This window comes from Coregonus lavaretus (genome assembly GCF_964263955.1).
Source record: "Coregonus lavaretus genome assembly, contig: HAP1_SCAFFOLD_271, whole genome shotgun sequence".
NCBI classification, from domain to species: Eukaryota; Metazoa; Chordata; class Actinopteri; order Salmoniformes; family Salmonidae; genus Coregonus; species Coregonus lavaretus.
The window spans coordinates 53,937-72,657 of NW_028157817.1; the positions used below are offsets into that span (position 1 = coordinate 53,937).

At 45.0% G+C, this 18,721-nt stretch overlaps 1 protein-coding gene across 2 annotated transcripts in view; it reads left to right on the forward strand.

The window, feature by feature from the left end:
* Positions 1 to 13,390, forward strand: part of LOC311124898 (myosin phosphatase Rho-interacting protein-like) — a 58,446-nt gene extending 45,056 nt beyond the window's left edge. For both annotated transcript variants that reach the window (XM_084198995.1, XM_084198996.1), the window contains 8 exons: positions 1,486 to 1,633; positions 1,904 to 2,021; positions 7,552 to 7,711; positions 9,919 to 10,032; positions 10,169 to 10,255; positions 10,395 to 10,560; positions 10,914 to 10,999; positions 12,405 to 13,390. In XM_084198995.1, the coding sequence (XP_084055121.1) occupies positions 1,486 to 1,633; positions 1,904 to 2,021; positions 7,552 to 7,711; positions 9,919 to 10,032; positions 10,169 to 10,255; positions 10,395 to 10,560; positions 10,914 to 10,999; positions 12,405 to 12,473 (948 nt within the window). In that variant the 3' untranslated portion in view covers positions 12,474 to 13,390. The remainder of the gene's footprint in view (positions 1 to 1,485; positions 1,634 to 1,903; positions 2,022 to 7,551; positions 7,712 to 9,918; positions 10,033 to 10,168; positions 10,256 to 10,394; positions 10,561 to 10,913; positions 11,000 to 12,404) is intronic.
* Positions 13,391 to 18,721: the final 5,331 nt, after the last annotated feature.

Sequence of the window (18,721 nt, forward strand, 5' to 3'; positions counted from 1 at the left end):
TGTATTTCTTTAGAGAATTCAAGTAAACGTGTATAAGAATTACACAGGTAATTTATAATCAGGCTCCAGCACTATATGAATAGTTTTAAGAGCTGTTGAGTTCTGCATGGTTTTATTAGGCCTGAATAGAGGCTGTTTCTAAGCAGATGACATGGGGTTGTAAACCTCAGGAAGGAAACATGGGGTCTTCTACTCAGGTCTATAACACGGCTTGGGAGCACAGCTGACACGTTGACATATGCTACACCATGTCTTTTGTCGCTGCTGATGATGTAATCTTTGTATTGCTGTTGTGTATAGGGACAGACTGGTGGTGCGGTCCTCTAACTGCAATAACATTGTAGTGCCGGTAGGGAACATTGTAGCGGTGCTCTTCCTGGTCCTTGATGACCGTGTGCAGGACAGGTTTCATCCCTTACACACTAAACAAAGGGCAGGTGTTGCTTGCTGTGATGTCACAGCAGGAAGTGCCCCCATATATCCAGGGAGGGGGTGGGGGGGGGGGGGGGGGGGTTGGTTCACTCTGTCTCAAAGTTTGTTCCCACCTAGGCCAGTTTCCCGAACGCTGGGAATTTATAGGACAGCTCCGTTGACTGAGTACTCAGATTAGCAGCGCTGAATAGAGGACGGAAGTAGGATTTGGGTCGAGCTGGTCGGAAGGCCATTCAAATCCCCTCTTGTGGAAACATGCACTGTAATTATAATAGCGTTGTGAATGGCCCTTGCTAAAACCGTGTTGATCAGACCCCCTCCTCCCCTCCCCAGCCTTCTTTCTCTATACTGCTAAAAGGTGTTGGTGCTAAACTGGCAATCCTGCCTCATTTGACACAGACAGGCTGTCCCTGGCCCCTTATGATGGAGACACACCAGACTCCACACTGTCTGTCTGTCCCCACGGAATCACCCCACTATTATCCATCGTTCTATTTGGTCTCATCTCAACCTCCTACATTCCACCCAGATTTATCCAATAAAAACAGATTAGAGGTTTTTCACATTTATAGACGGCTAACAATATGAGACACTAGACATTAACTCAATCTGTAATAGGTGTTTTGTGAGCGAGCGGGTTTACTTGGCTAAAAAACCTGGCAGTGGTTGAATACCTTTACTGTTGCAGGGATAATTAGGTTACAGAACACAGCCTTCTGTTTTTGTTTTGCTTCTCAATCACATTGTGTTCTTGCCGCCTACGCATTTCTTCAACGTATTGTGTCTTCTGTACCAGAGGCTTGTGTTGTTAATGGCTAAAGTAGCTAGCTTGGTGTTTGTCGTCAGTGAATAGATGATCAGCAGTGGTTGTGGCTGGGGTCAGGAGTTCTGGGTCCAGAGTTTGACCAGGAAAAATTCCAGTGCACTCTATACCCTATAACTAGGGTCCAGAGGTTTTCCTAGTCAGGTTCACATGGTCACGCAGGAAACTCCCTGGCCCTATCTTATGGTTTCATGTAGATTCACTTTGCACCCATTCCCCTCCGTTGATAGGCCACCTGTGAGAGGGGCTTTGCTGCCATGGAGGAGTCCCACCAGAGGGTGGTCGACGAGCTGCAGAGGAAAAACCAGAGAGAGCTGGAGAACCTACACGAGGAAAAGGAGAGGCTGCTAGCCGAGGAGACTGCCGCTACCATAGCCGGTCAGTAGTAATTGCGATAGCAGCTAACGCTAACCCTATCAGCAGTAGCACCTTGGTAATTATATAGGCACAGCAGTAGCATCAGGCTAACATGAAGTATTTTGTTCACTTGTGTACACAAACCCATAAATGTGAGTTACCATGGTCTTCGGGCTCTGCTTTATAAAACAGTGGATTTTTCTTTCTAAAACAACACGATAACCTAACGTGGTCCGGCTATGCCAGATGATCTCTCCTCAATAACAACGTTCTTTGTTTTGGTTGCCCCAGCAATCGAGGCGATGAAGAACGCACACCGGTCGGAGCTGGAGAAGGAGCTGGACAAGGCCCGCAAGTCCAACAGCAACACAGAGAACGCAGACATAGAGGAGATATGCAGGCAACACGAGTAAGTTAGCATATCATTATGACAAGATGGCACCGACAGACACGTTCGCCCCTGTTGCTTGCTCCTAGCCAACTTTGCAGTCTTTTGATTATTTGAGTGTTCTTTTTTTACTTTATTTGCTCAGAATGTTTCTAGTATTATCTCGTATGACAGACGAGCACTCCTGGACATCAGATCGGCGGTTACGCGCCACAAATTTGACAGATTCGACTTTCCAGAACTGGACCCTTTGTTCAGTTCTCCTGAAGCAGTTCCATTTTTTCCAGGAGCCCTACCAAAAAGAGAGCTGTCATTTTGGTCCGACTAAGGAGAAGGACAAATCACCTAATGCTTCCTAGTATTTTACTAGGAAATGTACAGTCTCTGGACAGTAAGTTATACAAGCTCAGAGTGAGGATTTCCTACCAATGGGACCCGAGAGACTCACGTAATTTGCCTCACTGAAACGTGGCTCATGGGCTCTGTGCTGGATTCGGCTATGCAGCCTGCTGGGTTTTCCGTATATATCGCGTGGACAGGCGGGATTTGCTTCATTATCAACAACTCATGGTGTGACTGTGGTAACTTACAATTCCTCAGGACTTTCTGTTCTCCCAATCTGGAATACCTCACGATTAAATGCTGACCTCACTATCTCCTGAGGTAATTCCCAGTGGTTATAATCACGGCTGTAAAGGAAATCTGAGAAAAGTGCCTCATCAGACCACGCCTCCATCCTGCTCCTACCAACCTATAAACAGAAATTAAAGCAGGAAGTACCCGTGGTAAGTTCGGTTCGATGCTGGTCTGACCAATCAGAATCTATGCTATAGGACTGCTTTTGATCACATGGACTGGGAAAAAGTTCCAGGTCGCCTCCGACAATAACATCAACGAGTATACAGACTCAGTCATGGGGTTCATCAGGAAATGCAGAGGACATTCTCTCAACAGTGACTATTCGCACCTATCCCAACCAGAAACCATGGGTAAATGGCACAAAACTGAGAGCCCGGACCAATTTGGGGATATGGATGAATACAAAAAGACCAGCTACGACCTCCTGAAATCAATCAAATATGCAAAAAGACAGTACAGGGATAAAGTGGAATCGCTTTTGAACGGCTCCAACGTGAGACGCATGTGGCAAGGACTACAAACCATCACGGATTATAAATGGAAAACCAGCGAACACCGATGCCGCTCTCCCAGACGAGCAAACACTTTTTATGCTTGCTTTGAGGTAATCAACACTGATCCTCCCATGAGGGCGCCCGCTGCTGTAGAAGACTATGAGCTCTCGATCTCTGCGGCTGACGTCAGTAAGACCTTCAAGCGTGTGAATGCTCGCAAAGCAGCCGGTCCAGACAGTATCCCTGGCCACGTCCTCAGAGCATGCGCAGACCAGCTGGCTTGAGTGTTCACAGACATATTCAACCTCTCCCTGTCCCAGTCTGTGATCCCCGACGTGCTTTAAGATGTCCACCATTGCCCCTGTACCCAAGCAAGCAAAGATAACCTGCCTAAATGACTATCGAACCTGTAGCACTCACTTCTGTCATCATGAAGTGCATTGAGAGGCTGGTCCCAAGGACCAAATCAGCTCCACCTTACCTGACACCCTGGGCCCACTACAATTTGCATATCATCCAACATATCTACAGATGAAGCAATCGCCATTGCGCTACACACTGCCCTATTACACCTGGACAAGAGGAACACCTACAGTGAGGGAAAAAAGTATTTGATCCCCTGTTGATTTTGTAAGTTTGCCCACTGACAAAGAAATGATCAGTCTATAATTTTAATGGTAGGTTTATTTGAACAGTGAGAGACAAAAAAATCAAAAATGTTATAAATTGATTTGTGATAAAATGTGATATCATGTCCCCTCAGTACTGCAAGCATATTACCATCTCCAAGACCATATTATCTTAAAGTTGTCATATCCCCTCAGTACCACAAGCACATTATACTACACACAGAGACTCTCCGAGATCGTACACTCTTCAATAAGAGTCAAGACTCAATTTTCCAGTCCTGACTCTTCTTGAGTCAATATTTACAATGTTTACTATTCCTCTTGAGTCAAAACTGAGGACTTAAGTCCCCATCAGTCCCAAAGAACTGCCTTACAACATACGGGTACATTTTGCGTCCCTTTTGATATTTTAAGGAGAAATTGTGCACCAATATTGAATTAAATGCCTTTATGAAGTGCCCTTTAATAAAGACCGTGGAAATTTCAATAAATCCGATTTTTATATGAGTAAAGACTTGCTAAAGTTCCAAAAATCTGCAACTTCTAGGAAGTTTTTAAACCACTTAACCCCAAAATGTCAAGTTTCGATCATCTGATAGTCAAATCATAGTGTAAAAGCAGGTGCGCTGGTTCTAATCTTTTTGGCCATTTCCTGGTGTTTAGTGGTGGAAAACTGAGCGTGTCGAGCATAACACGTCAACCCTGTTACCCATAGACAGGCTAGAAATGTTTTAACAATTTAAAAAGATTGTGAAGCTTGCATTTAAACGACCCTCCCTTTTGCACACAACAAGCTTCCAGCCCCCCTGTTACAAGGGGATTCATTGCTGTTTTAAGATGAAAACCTCAACCCTGTTACGGTCAACTCTGTTACTTGAATGGCCTTTTATTGGCACTTAATATAGTAATAAATCATATTTATGATGGGAAAACATGTTTTTTTTTTTTTATGGAGTTGAACATGTGCTCTTTATGACAATGTTAAAATGAGGTGAAATTACTTGCTTTTTGTGACCAAGATACACTACCCAAAATGTGCTCTATTCATTGAACGACCCATACATGCGAGAGGTCATAAAGAGGTCAATCATAAAGAGGTCAATCAAAATCAACCAAAACGATGGAAATGCCATGGAAACGCAGGCGGAAAGATCCAGAGTCTCCTACATTTAGCCTGTTGTTTATATGTGTATTTCACACTATTTTGAGGTAAAAAATCGTAGGATAATGCTTGTATGGATGTCAACCCCAATACATGTTCATAACGTCGTCACCAATCAACTGCATTACAGTTCAAAATGACTGACTACCACCACCGATGTCTGTGTACAAGGTATGTTACCAGTGAATACGAACGGGAGTTAGCATTTAGCAGGTACTTCTTCTAAACCTGAAAAGGGACAACTTCTAAATGTTATGCAGAGAAAACAGCCAAATGATATCAAAATGTGACTTCAGTACCCACATTGTGGGCCTGTTATAATGCATCAATCATGACGGATTTGACGAATATCCACTTTGGTAGGTCAGATTTTGTTGAATGTGCGCCAATCCGGCGTCCTCCTTCTATCCCCAGTTCAGTCCCAAAGAGGGTCTCTTCGTTATCAAGAGGTCTCTGAGTTTATACGGCTTGGGCTGATGACTAGTTTTGACCTTTGTGCCGGTATTTCTCCTCAGGTGGCCAGAGTGCTTGTTATCGTATGACACGTCTCACCTCAGTCACAGGTGTAACTGCAGATGCCCTGACATGGCCGATTTATGAAAATGTTTCATTCCTGTCAGTTTGAGGAGAAAAACTGAGTTGGGGGGGGGGGGGGGGGGAGAATGTTGTCCATCATCCGTCAAAAATGGGGATATTTCAGATAAATAACTTTAATTTTGTGATGCTGTTTTTTTTTTATTGAACTTCAAACCCAACCCAGCGCCATGGGAACGAAGCCAGTATGTGACTGTGACTGGCTGTGCCTTGCCAGCTGTAACCAGGGCAACCTGGAACTAAGGTGGCAGCTGGGTGACCTTGCCAAACTCGGAATTACAGACCGAAGACGGTTCCAGTTCCATCCGTCTGTCTGGGGCTTATTAAGGAACTGATTAGCAGCAGTCTGGCCCAGTCTGTCTGGCCTCTGAATAGACTGAAGCTCCAGTGTCAGGCCAGAGCTAAAATATGAAGGAAGGAGTTGCCGAACTAAGTCTGGTGTTTTCCAACTCGCCCTACAGAATGAAGGGGTTTTCTATGCTCTGTGCTGCTGTTTCCTTTGGTCAGCTATTATGAGGGAAAAGAGAGGGTGGTAAATGTATGGTATTGATTGGCTGAGTGTGTTATTGGGTGGTAAATGTATGGAATTGATTGGCTGAGTGTGGTATTGGGTGGTAAATGTATGGAATTGATTGGCTGAGTGTGTTATTTGGTGGTAAATGTATGGTATTGATTGGCTGAGTGTGGTATTGGGTGGTAAATGTATGGTATTGATTGGCTGAGTGTGGTATTGGGTGGTAAATGTATGGAATTGTTTGGCTGAGTGTGGTATTGGGTGGTAAATGTATGGAATTGATTGGCTGAGTGTGGTATTAAGTGGTAAATGTATGGAATTGATTGGCTGAGTGTGGTATTGGGTGGTAAATGTATGGAATTGATTGGCTGAGTGTGGTATTAAGTGGTAAATGTATGGAATTGATTGGCTGAGTGTGGTATTGGGTGGTAAATGTATGGAATTGATTGGCTGAGTGTGGTATTGAGTGGTAAATGTATGGAATTGTTTGGCTGAGTGTGGTATTGGGTGGTAAATGTATGGAATTGATTGGCTGAGTGTGGTATTGGGTGGTAAATGTATGGAATTGTTTGGCTGAGTGTGGTATTGGTGGTAAATGTATGATATTGATTGGCTGAGTGTGGTATTGGGTGGTAAATGTATGGAATTGTTTGGCTGAGTGTGGTATTGGTGGTAAATGTATGATATTGATTGGCTGAGTGTGGTATTGAGTGGTAAATGTATGGAATTGTTTAGCTGAGTGTGGTATTGGGTGGTAAATGTATGATATTGATTGGCTGAGTGTGTTGCCTTGTATTGTCTGATTTACTGAGTGTTTTCCTGTGTTCTCTCTCTCTCTCCCCCTCTCTCTTTCCCTCTCCCTTTCCCACTCTCTCTTTGCCTCTCTTTCCCTCTTTCTTTCCCTCTCTCTCCCCCTCCCTCTCTTTCACTCTCTCCCCCTCTCTTTCCCTCTCTCTCTTCTCTCTCTTTCCCTCTCTCCCCCTCTCCCTCTTTCCCCTCTCTCTCTCCCCCTCTCTCTCTCCCTCTCTCTCTTTCCTTCTCTCTCTCTCACCCTCTCCGTCTTTCCCTCTTTCTCTTTCCCTCTCTCTCCCTCTCTTTCTTTCCCTCTCTCTCCCCCTCCCTCTCTTTCCCTCTCTCTCTCCCCCCCTCTCTCTTTCTCTCTCTTTCCCTCTCTCTCCCCCTCTCCCTCTTTCCCTCTCTCGCTCCCCCTCTCTCTCTTTCCCCTCTCTCTCTTTCCCTCTCTCTCTTTCTCTTTCCCTCTCTCGTTCCCTCTCTGACTTTCCCTCTCTCTCTTTCCCTCTCTCTCTTTCCCTCTTTCTCTTTCCCTCTCTCTCACCCTCTCTCTTTCCCTCTCTGACTTTCCCTCTCTCTCTTTCCCTCTTTCTCTTTCCCTCTCTCTCACCCTCTCTCGTTCCCTCTCTCGTTCCCTCTCTGACTTTCCCTCTCTCTCTCCCCCTCCCTCTCTTTCCCTCTCTTTCCCTTTCCCTCTTGTTCTTTCTTTCTTTCTCTTGTTCTCCAGAGAGGAGCTGTGTTCGTTCCAGAGGGAGATCGAGGTGCTGTCTGAGCAGTATTCTCAGAAGTGCCTGGAGAACGCCCACCTGGCCCAGGCCCTGGAGGCTGAGAGACAGGCCCTCAGACAGTGTCAGAGGGAGAACCAGGAGCTCAACGCACACAACCAGGTACACACACACACACACCCAGGCACTAACAAACACCAAGGTACACACACACACACCCAGGCACTAACAAACACCAAGGTACACACACACACACACACAGGTACACACACACACACACAGGTACACACACACACCCAGGTACACACACACACACCCAGGTACACACACAAACACCCAGGTACACACACACACACACAGGTACACACACACACACACACAGGTACACACACACACACACAACCAGGTACACACACACACACAACCAGGTACACACACACACACACAACCAGGTACACACACAACCAGGTACGCACACACACACAACCAGGTACACACACACAACCAGGCACTAACAAACACCCAGGTACACACACACACAACCAGGTACACACACACACAACCAGGTACACACACAACCAGGCACTAACAAACACCCAGGTACACACACAACCAGGTACACACACACAACCAGGCACTAACAAACACCCAGGTACACACACACACAACCAGGTACACACACACACCCAGGTACACACACACACACCCAGGTACACACACACACACCCAGGTACACACACACACACCCAGGTACACACACACACAACCAGGTACACACACACACAACCAGGTACACACACACACAACCAGGTACACACACAACCAGGCACTAACAAACACCCAGGTACACACACACACACAACCAGGTACACACACACACCCAGGTACACACACACACACACACACACCCAGGTACACACACACACCCGGGTACACACACACACACACACACACATGTACACACACACACCCAGGTACACACACTCCCAGGTACACACACACACAACCAGGTACACACACACACAACCAGGTACACACACACACAACCAGGTACACACACAACCAGGCACTAACAAACACCCAGGTACACACACACAACCAGGTACACACACACAACCAGGCACTAACAAACACCCAGGTACACACACACACACACCCAGGTACACACACACACAACCAGGTACACACACACCCAGGTACACACACACACACACCCAGGTACACACACACACACACCCAGGTACACACACACAGGTACACACACACACACCCAGGTACACACACACACACACACCCAGGTACACACACCCAGGTACACACACGCGCACACACACACACCCAGGTACACGCGCACACACACACACCCAGGTACACACACACACACACCCAGGTGTACACACACCCAGGTACGCGCGCACACACACCCAGGTACGCGCGCACACACACCCAGGTACGCGCGCACACACACCCAGGTACGCGCGCACACACACACATACCCAGGTACACACGCGCACACACACACACCCAGGTACACACGCGCGCACACACACACCCAGGTACACACACGCGCACACACACACCCAGGTACACACACGCGCACACACACACACACACACCCAGGTACACGCGCACACACACACACCCAGGTACACGCGCACACACACACACCCAGGTACACGCGCACACACACACACCCAGGTACACGCGCACACACACCCAGGTACACGCGCGCACACACACACACACCCAGGTACACGCGCGCACACACACACACACCCAGGTACACACGCGCACACACACACACCCAGGTACACGCGCACACACACACACACCCAGGTAAACACACGCGCGCACACACACACCCAGGTACACACACGCGCGCACACACACCCAGGTACACACACGCGCGCACACACACCCAGGTACACGCGCGCACACACACCCAGGTACACGCACACACACACCCAGGTACACACACACCCAGGTACACGCGCACACACACCCAGGTACACGCGCACACACACCCAGGTACACGCGCACACACACACCCAGGTACACACACCCAGGTACACGCGCACACACACACCCAGGTACACACACCCAGGTACACGCGCACACACACACCCAGGTACACGCGCGCACACACACCCACCCAGGTACACGCGCGCACACACACACCCAGGTACACGCGCACACACACACACACACCCAGGTACACGCGCACACACACACACACACCCAGGTACACGCGCACACACACACAGGTACACGCGCACACACACACAGGTACACGCGCACACACAACCAGGTACACACACACCCAGGTAATAGTCCTCACACTTACCATGACATGTGCCTTGTGTCTGTAGGAGCTCAACAACCGTCTAGCTGCAGAGATCACGAAGATGCGCTCTATGGCCACTGAAGACGGGGGTGGAAACACCTGCAACATCACACATGGGAAGGAACTGTACGAGCTAGAGGTAAGCTCCGCTCGAGGTGAACATAAGATTGGACGATTTTAAATGCGCTGAAGTCTTCCTGTTTGTCGAAAGGGTGCGTTGCTTTTATGCACAGCTGAAGTTTACCCCTTAATCTTACCGTTTTGGTCTGTTGCAGGTGATGTTGCGGGTGAAGGAGTCAGAGGTCCAGTATCTAAAACAGGAGATCAACTCTCTGAAGGATGAACTCCAGGCCGCACAACGAGTAAGTCCCAAGACCCAAGTTACCTAAAACTGCTTTTTGGACTTTCTCAATGTATTTTATGCTCTTTTCTCATTATTTTATGCTGAGGTTGTATTCCTCGCCCTACCACCTTAAAACAATGTATCATTTGTCCCTCCAGGATAAGAAGTATGCGACGGACAAGTACAAGGACATCTACACGGAGCTGAGCATCGTGAGGGCCAAAGCAGAGAGAGACCTGGGGAGGCTCCGAGAACAGCTACAGCTGGCCCACGATGCACTGGGGGAACCCTCACTAGAGGAGGTGGAGAGGGCAGGAGGATACGGTAGGAATATAGAACACTTTCTAGCCTGCTACTACTCCATGTGTGTGTTACCAAATGGTACCCTAGTCCCTACTTAGTGCACTACCTTTGACCAAAACCCTGAGCCCTTTGTTTCAGTCATAACCAATGTGCCACAATGCCTCAACATTTGAATTTGGTCTCTGCATTTACACAAGAAGATGTCTCAAAGTCAAATATGGTCTCCGACCTGCAACCCACTGACCTCCTTACAACAAGCAGCCAGAGAAGTCCGTTTATTACAGTAGTGTCTATAGTAAACTGGACAGAAGCCGCAGTAGCCCTCTTTTCCAAAGGACTTGTCTTTTTAAAGTAGTTGTCTTATCTCTCCTCAGATATCATGAAGTCCAAAAGCAACCCTGACATTCTCAAGATGGCGGCTGCTGCAGCCAAACGCGCCGAGCGCACCATGAGGTCAAAGGTACGCCTTCTTAACACCTGAATAAGACATCTTTAATGTGTTTTACCCAGTAGAGAAGTCTCCCACAGCTGAAGGTTGTGTGTGAGAACAGTTCAGTTGGAACCAAGTGCCAATGAGCTGTGACACAATGCCACCTTCAGGTTAACTACTGCGTTACACTGCAACTTTTTAATTCCCCCAGCAGGTGAATGTACTGTATTGTGTGGCTCCATTGGCAGTTAAAAAATATATATTACTCTTAAAACCTTGAAACAAATCCCTGTGTGCTATTTGATTGTGGGTTAAAATGATTGTGTAATATGTAGAGAGAAGTGTGTCGTCGTCCGTCCGTCCGTCCGTCCCCCCCCCACCTTCTCTCCTCAGTCTGTGTCTTGTGATATGCCCTTTGCCCTAAAGGACTACCTTTCTCCTTATTGGTCACTTACCAAACCAGACTACCACCAATAGGAGTGCATCCATTGGTGTACCACCATTATGTTTATATGTTCACCCTTCAGCAGTGTGTCACCCAGAAATAATCACTATACCCCCCTTTTGCTCATTCTAAATTGTCTCCAACGTCACTCTGGGTGTGGATAGAAGAGTATTACATTATTATTACCCCACGTTTATGGTACGAATGAGGGGTACGGAATGAGAGAAAAGCCCTCTGGATCACACACATTAACAGCCAAAATCACATATTGATAATGGGTTTGAATGGGATCACCTTTTCGTTGGCACCAGTGGGACTACAGAGAAATATCAGTTTTACCAGTGACAGAAATTTGTGCACGTCTCTGTTTGCATCAGTCTGCTTCCTTCACCTGAAAGTCACAGTTAAACCTAGCCACGGTCATTAACATTCTCTCTCTCTCTCTCTCTCTCTCTCTCTCTCTCTCTCTCTCTCTCTCTCTCTCTCTGTCTCTGTCTCTGTCTCTGTCTCTCTGTCTCTCTCTCTCTCTGTGTGTCTCTCTCTGTGTCTCTCTCTCTTTCTCTCTCTCTCTGTCTCTCTCTCTCTCTCTCTCTGTCTCTCTCGATCTCTCTCTCGGTCTCTCTCTCTCTGTCTCTGTCTCTGTCTCTCTCTCGGTCTCTCTCTCTCTCTCTCTCTCTCTCTCTCTCTCTCCTCTCCTCTCCTCTCCTCTCCTCTCCTCTCCTCTCCTCTCCTCTCCTCTCCTCTCCTCTCCTCTCCTCTCCTCTCCTCTGTCTCTCTCTCTCTCTGTGTCTCTCTCTCTGTGTCTCTCTCTCTTTCTCTCTCTCTCTTTCTCTCTCTCTCTGTCTCTCTCTCTCTCTCTCTCTCTCTCTCTCTGTCTCTCTCGATCTCTCTCTCTCTCTCTCTCTCTCTCTCTCGGTCTCTCTCTCTCTCTCGGTCTCTCTCTCTCTCTCCTCTCCTCTCCTCTCCTCTCCTCTCCTCTCCTCCCCCCAGAGTCTTAAGGAAGGGCTCACTGCCGAGCAGCGCCTCCACCTGTTTGACAAAGACACTAAGGAGTTCTGACAGCGTGGCCTGTGTCGCACCGCTCCAGCCACCCTGCTGCATGTTTAGAAAGGCCACTATATTTTTTCTGTAATTACTTATTTAGAAACACACTGGTCACCACACACACACACACGTCGTATATAAAAAAAATAAAAAAAAAACATGGTATGAAGATTGAATTTTATGTCTAGGCTCATTCCGTGCACTTCAGTTACTATGACAATTTGTTTTCATCGCCATGGCTTACTGTAAATACTCTGTACGGTTTTTAATGAAGCATCTATCATGCATACACTAAAAAAGATGACAGTGTAAGCTACTGTTTAAACTCCTTAGTCTGTGTTAATAGCCGAAGGAATAAATGTAATGTTGTAAAGGCTAAATACAACTACAATAATGATGATGGAATAATTACTTACATGAGCAAAACCGTAGGAACAATCTTGCCTTCAGGCCTGCGTGTTATGCTAGGTGAGGTCAGGTGTTCACATGCGGTCGCTTCCCTCCACCCGCTTAACAAGCTATGGAAAGAAAATGTTTGCCTGCATCATTGTACAAGTAAACTATCTGCTACGTTGGATGTTGCTCCTTCATTGCCCGAGGTGTTGGCTTGTATATGATGATCTATTAACATCATAGAATGTTTTCTGAAACAGGACCATTTTAAAAATGATACAGAACGGATGGGATTAGCTGATTATAATATAAATATATTTCCATTCTTCTCTCTGTAATCGTATTGGCACATCTGTAGGGGAGGATGTCGTGTTGCAGTCAGTTATGTCTGTAGTCTTGTTCAGTGGCAGTCCCTTTGTATTTATTTAAGTGTGTTTTGTCTCACATGTCCATCCCTATGTATTCTACTGTTGTAAATATACAGCAAATGTACACCAACTGACAACAGGTTTATTAGCAATAAATATTTTTGCACCCTGTCTTTTTAGTTTGAGTGTTTTTAATCTACTAAACTGTATTCATCTTTTCCCAAACGGATTAAATGAATTATACACTGCAACACTTTTCTCTCAAAGGCCCCAGTCAAGTAGATTTTTTTCTGTCTGCTATTTCATTGCTCAGCTGCCCAGAGAGAACTCTTACGGTGTCTAGTGAAAGTCTACACACCCCTTGCACATTCTTCACATTTTTGCTGCCTTAAAATTACATCTAAAAAGGGATTAAATTGGATTTCTTTCCAACAGATCTACACAACCTTCTGCACATTTTCTAAATAAACAAAATACTTTTAAAAACAAAGACATCTTCCCTCATGAAAAAGTACTACTGAATTACTACACAAAACGTAATTGGTGCAGTAGTGACTATAGACTTGTAGTGAATGTGTAGTTTGTGCACTACTCAAGACACACAAGTAGAGTTTTGCAGTGTTCAGTAGGAAAACAGTAGTTTCCAGTAATCAGGTAGAGATTTGCACTACTTGATGTAGAGCCAGACTACACTTTTCGCAACCGTAGAAGACAAAACAGGAAGTAGTTGGTTGTTAGCTAACTACTATTTTTGACAAACCTGAATGTAATCATCTTCCATCCTTTGTCATGGTGTCTTTCATTGCTGGCACCATCTGTAAATTGAACTTTCCATTATGTTTTATGAATACTTTCATGTCGTTAAGACCTTTATATAACTTTTTGCCACATCAAAAAGATTGCCTACCTAAACGGTTAGCTGTTTTGTTGTTATAGAGATTTGTGTTTAGCCTAGCTGTTTGCTATCCCCATTGAAATGTAGCTATGTAGCCTCTGTCATGCTAGCTAATAAGTCTGTGTTTGTGTGCAAATATACAGTATGTTCATATTGATATACTTACCTATTCTACTTACCTCTTTTGACCTGTTGCCAAGTAGGCCCTTGACATAAGAAGACTGGAGGCCATTGTTGGTGAGGTTAACATTGTTTATCAAATGTTTTTCTGTGTTGTCATATGTGACCTCTGTTAGCAGATGTTTGGTAATGGCTTATAATTGGTCTCTTGTGCTTGTCTAAAAATAAATGTGGCTGCCACAAAGACGATCTGAAGATACAGTAAGTCAAACTGAATGAAAACCTCAAAGGGTAATTTAATATGTACACTGAACAAAAATATAAACGCATAAAATGTAAAGTGTTGGTCCCGTGTTTCATGAGCTGAAATAAAAGATCCCAGAAATGTTCCATATGCATGAAAAGCTTATTCTTCTCAAATTCTGTGCACAAATTTGCTTACATCCCTGTTAGTGAACATTCTATCCTTTGTCAAGATAATCCATCCACCTGACAGGTGTGGCATATCAAGAAGCTGATTAAACAGCATGATCATTACACAGGTGCACCTTGTGTTAGGGACAATAAAAGGCCACTCTAAAATCTACAGTTTTGTCATACAACACAATGCCACAGATGTCTCAAGTTTTTGATGGAGCGTGCAATTGGCATTCTGACTGCAGGAATGTCCACCAGAGCCGTTGCCAGGTTATTGAATGTTAATTTCTCTACCATAAGCCACCTCCAACATCGTTTTAGAGAATTTGGCAGTACGTCCAACCGGCCTCAAAACCGCAGACCACGTGTAACCACGCCAGCCCAGGACCTCCCCAGACCACGTATAACCACGCCAGCCCAGGACCTCCCCAGACCACGTATAACCACGCCAGCCCAGGACCTCCCCAGACCACGTATAACCACGCCAGCCCAGGACCTCCACATCCGGCTTCTTCACCTGTGGGATGGTCTGAGACCAGCCCCCCGGGCCGCTGGTGAAACTGTGGGTTTACACAAACCGTCCCAGGGAAGCTCATCTGCGTGCTCGTCGTCCTCACCAGGGTCTTGACCTGACTGCAGTTTGGCGTCGTAATCGACTTCAGTGGGCAAATGCTCACCTTCGATGGCCACTGGGCACGCTGGAGAAGTGTGCTCTTCACAGATGAATCCCATTTTTAACTGTACCAGGCAGATGGCAGACGTGTCGTGTGGGCAAGTGGTTTGCTGATGTCAGCTTTGGGGTATTTCTGTCTGTAATAAAGCCTTTTTAAAACTCATTCTGATTGCCTGGGCCTTGCTCCCCCAGTGGGTGGGCCTATGCCCTCCCAGGCCCTCCCAGGCTGTGCCCCTGCCCAGTCATGTGAAATCCATAGATTAGGGCCTAATTTATTTATTTAAATTGACTGATTTCCTTATATGAACTGTAACTCAGCAAAATCTTAGAAATGGTTGCATTTATATATTTTTTCAGTATAGATGCAACAATTCAAGTTGTTTCTGTCAATGAAGTATGCTCTAGATGTGATTTGATAGGAGTGATGCCAAATCCAAACTGGCTTCCCTCGACACTTTTTTTTTTTGGTGTGCTATTACCATTCACAGTTGAGCTCACTCAGTTTAGCTCATTGTAGATTGGCAATTATTTTATACTTTTTTTTATCAAGGGAGGCCAAGTGCTCGCTGGCTCCCTTGCATACAATGCTACGGGCGGCAACAATGTCAACAACTCTTTTGGACCAGACAGCATCAGATAGATGGCCTACACGCAAAGAGACAGAGGGGGCGCTGTTTGGCTCGCTCGGATGCTTTCTACAGTGAAACACAGTGATTCAGCCGCTCGGATGCTTTCTACAGTGAAACACAGTGATTCAGCCTCTCGGATGCTTTCTACAGTGAAACACAGTGATTCAGCCTCTCGGATGCTTTCTACAGTGAAACACAGTGATTCAGCCTCTCGGATGCTTTCTACAGTGAAACACAGTGATTCAGCCTCTCGGATGCTTTCTACAGTGAAACACAGTGATTCAGCCTCTTGCGAATTGAAGGAACGGTATGAAACACAGAGAGGCGAAAGATACATTATTTTTTATTTATTTTCTTTGTTGTCAATTTTTTGGGGAAGACTGGCTTCCCTTGGCATCCATGAATACACGCCACTGTGAGATGACGACTTGGAATTAAATAAAGTCATCAAATAAAACAAATGTATAATACACAACAACTGAAATATTTTATTAAAGTAAAGTCATGTGAATAAAGGATGGTTAATAAGTGATAAGCAGTAATGGGCAGTCACTACCATCATGGGGCTTTTATTAATTGTTTTATTCTGTGTTACAGCATTCAACCCAAATAATCAAAACCGAAATCGAAAACCATGATAATGTTTTAATAATCGAGCTGAACCAACCTCAAAAAGCACTAATCGCTCAGCACTAATGGAAATGTCTATAATATATAGTTAATATATGACTCACGGCAAACCTTTTCACACCATACAAGTTGTCTCGCTCAAGTAAAACGACATACAACATTCATGTATTGAACTCTGCCGTTTTTATTTTTTTATTATTAACAAATCAGTACAAAAAGTACATGGGGGAACACAAGTATATAATTTTAAAAGAATATACAAAGGACAATTGGGCTAGGGGGCATAATATCACATTACACAAGGATCTTTAGGGGACATAAACACACATAATTCTACCAGCTTTTTTGCTGGTAGAGTATTTAAATGTCTTAAAATATAGTTATATTAATTTTTGTAAGGTAAGAAAATGTAAATGTACATTTGTGAATATGAAATTTGGCCAAAATAATAATGAAATGAATTATATACAATTGTTTCAACTTATTTCTATCATTGGTAAAGAATCCAAGCAGTATTTTTTTTAACTTCTTCATATAGTGGTTGGCAGGATAAAATTTATGAATAATTTAAAAAGAAACTTCCTTAATTTTGTTATTAAGTAGGTTTGTGTGTGGCAACATCCAAACTTTTTTCCAACAGATATTATCAATAAAACCATTCCAATAAGGCATGACATAAGGTATAGATACAACATCCTGTTGAAACAAGGCTCCTATAGCTCTATTGTTGTTGAATGGACACAAAGAAAAACGAATCTTTCCTACTGATGAGTCAACAGGGATAATCGTAGGTACAGTTGAAATCGGAAGTTTACATACATTTAGGTTGGAGTCATTAAAACTCGTTTTTTTCAACCACTCCACAAATTTCTTGTTAACAAACTATAGTTTTGGCAAGTCGGTTAGGACATCTACTTTGTGCATGACACACGTAATTTTCCCAACAATTGTTTACAGACAGATTATTTCACTTATAATTCCAGTGGGTCAGAAGTTTACATACACGAAATTGACTGTGCCTTTAAACAGCTTTGAAAATTCCAGAAATTATGTCATGGCTTTAGAAGCTTCTGATAGGCTAATTGACATCATTTTAGTCAATTGGAGGTGTACCTGTGGATGTATTTAAAGGCCTACCTTCAAACTCAGTGCCTCTTTGCTTGACATCATGGGAAATTCAAAAGAAATCAGCCAAGACCTCAGAAAACATTTTGTAGACCTCCACAAGTCTGGTTCAACCTTGGGAGCAATTTCCAAACGCCTGAAGGTACCACGTTCATCTGTACAAACAATAGTACACAAGTATAAACACCATGGGACCACGCAGCCGTCATACCGCTCAGGAAGGAGACGCGTTCTGTCTCCTAGAGATGAACGTACTTTGGTGCGAAAAGTGCAAATCAATCCCAGAACAACAGCAAAGGACCTTGTGAAGATGCTGGAGGAAACAGGTACAAAAGTATCTATATCCACAGTAAAACAAGTCCTATATCGACATAACCTGAAAGGCCGCTCAGCAAGGAAGAAGCCACTACTCCAAAACCGCCATAAAAAAGCCAGACTACGGTTTGCAACTGCACATGGGGACAAAGATCTTACTTTTTTGAGAAATGTCCTCTGGTCTGATGAAACAAAAATTGAACTGTTTGGCCATAATGACCATCGTTATGTTTGGAGGAAAAAGGGGGATGCTTGCAAGCCAAAGAACACCATCCTAACCGTGAAGCACGGGGGTGGCAGCATCATGCTGTGGGGGTACTTTGCTACAGGAGGGACTGGTGCACTTCACAAAATAGATGGCATCATGAGGAAGGACAATTATGTGGATATATTGAAGCAACATCTCAAGACATCAGTCAGGAAGTTAAAACTTGGTCGCAAATGGGACTTCCAAATGGACAATGACCCCAAGCATACTTCCAAAGTTGTGGCAAAATGGCTTAAGGACAACAAAGTCAAGGTATTGGAGTGGCCATCACAAAGCCCTGACCTCAATCCTATAGAAAATGTGTGGGCAGAACTGAAAAAGCGTGTGCGAGCAAGGAGGCCTACAAACCTGATTCAGTTACACCAGCTCTGTCAGGAGGAATGGGCCAAAATTCACCCAACTTATTGTGGGAAGCTTGTGGAAGGCTACC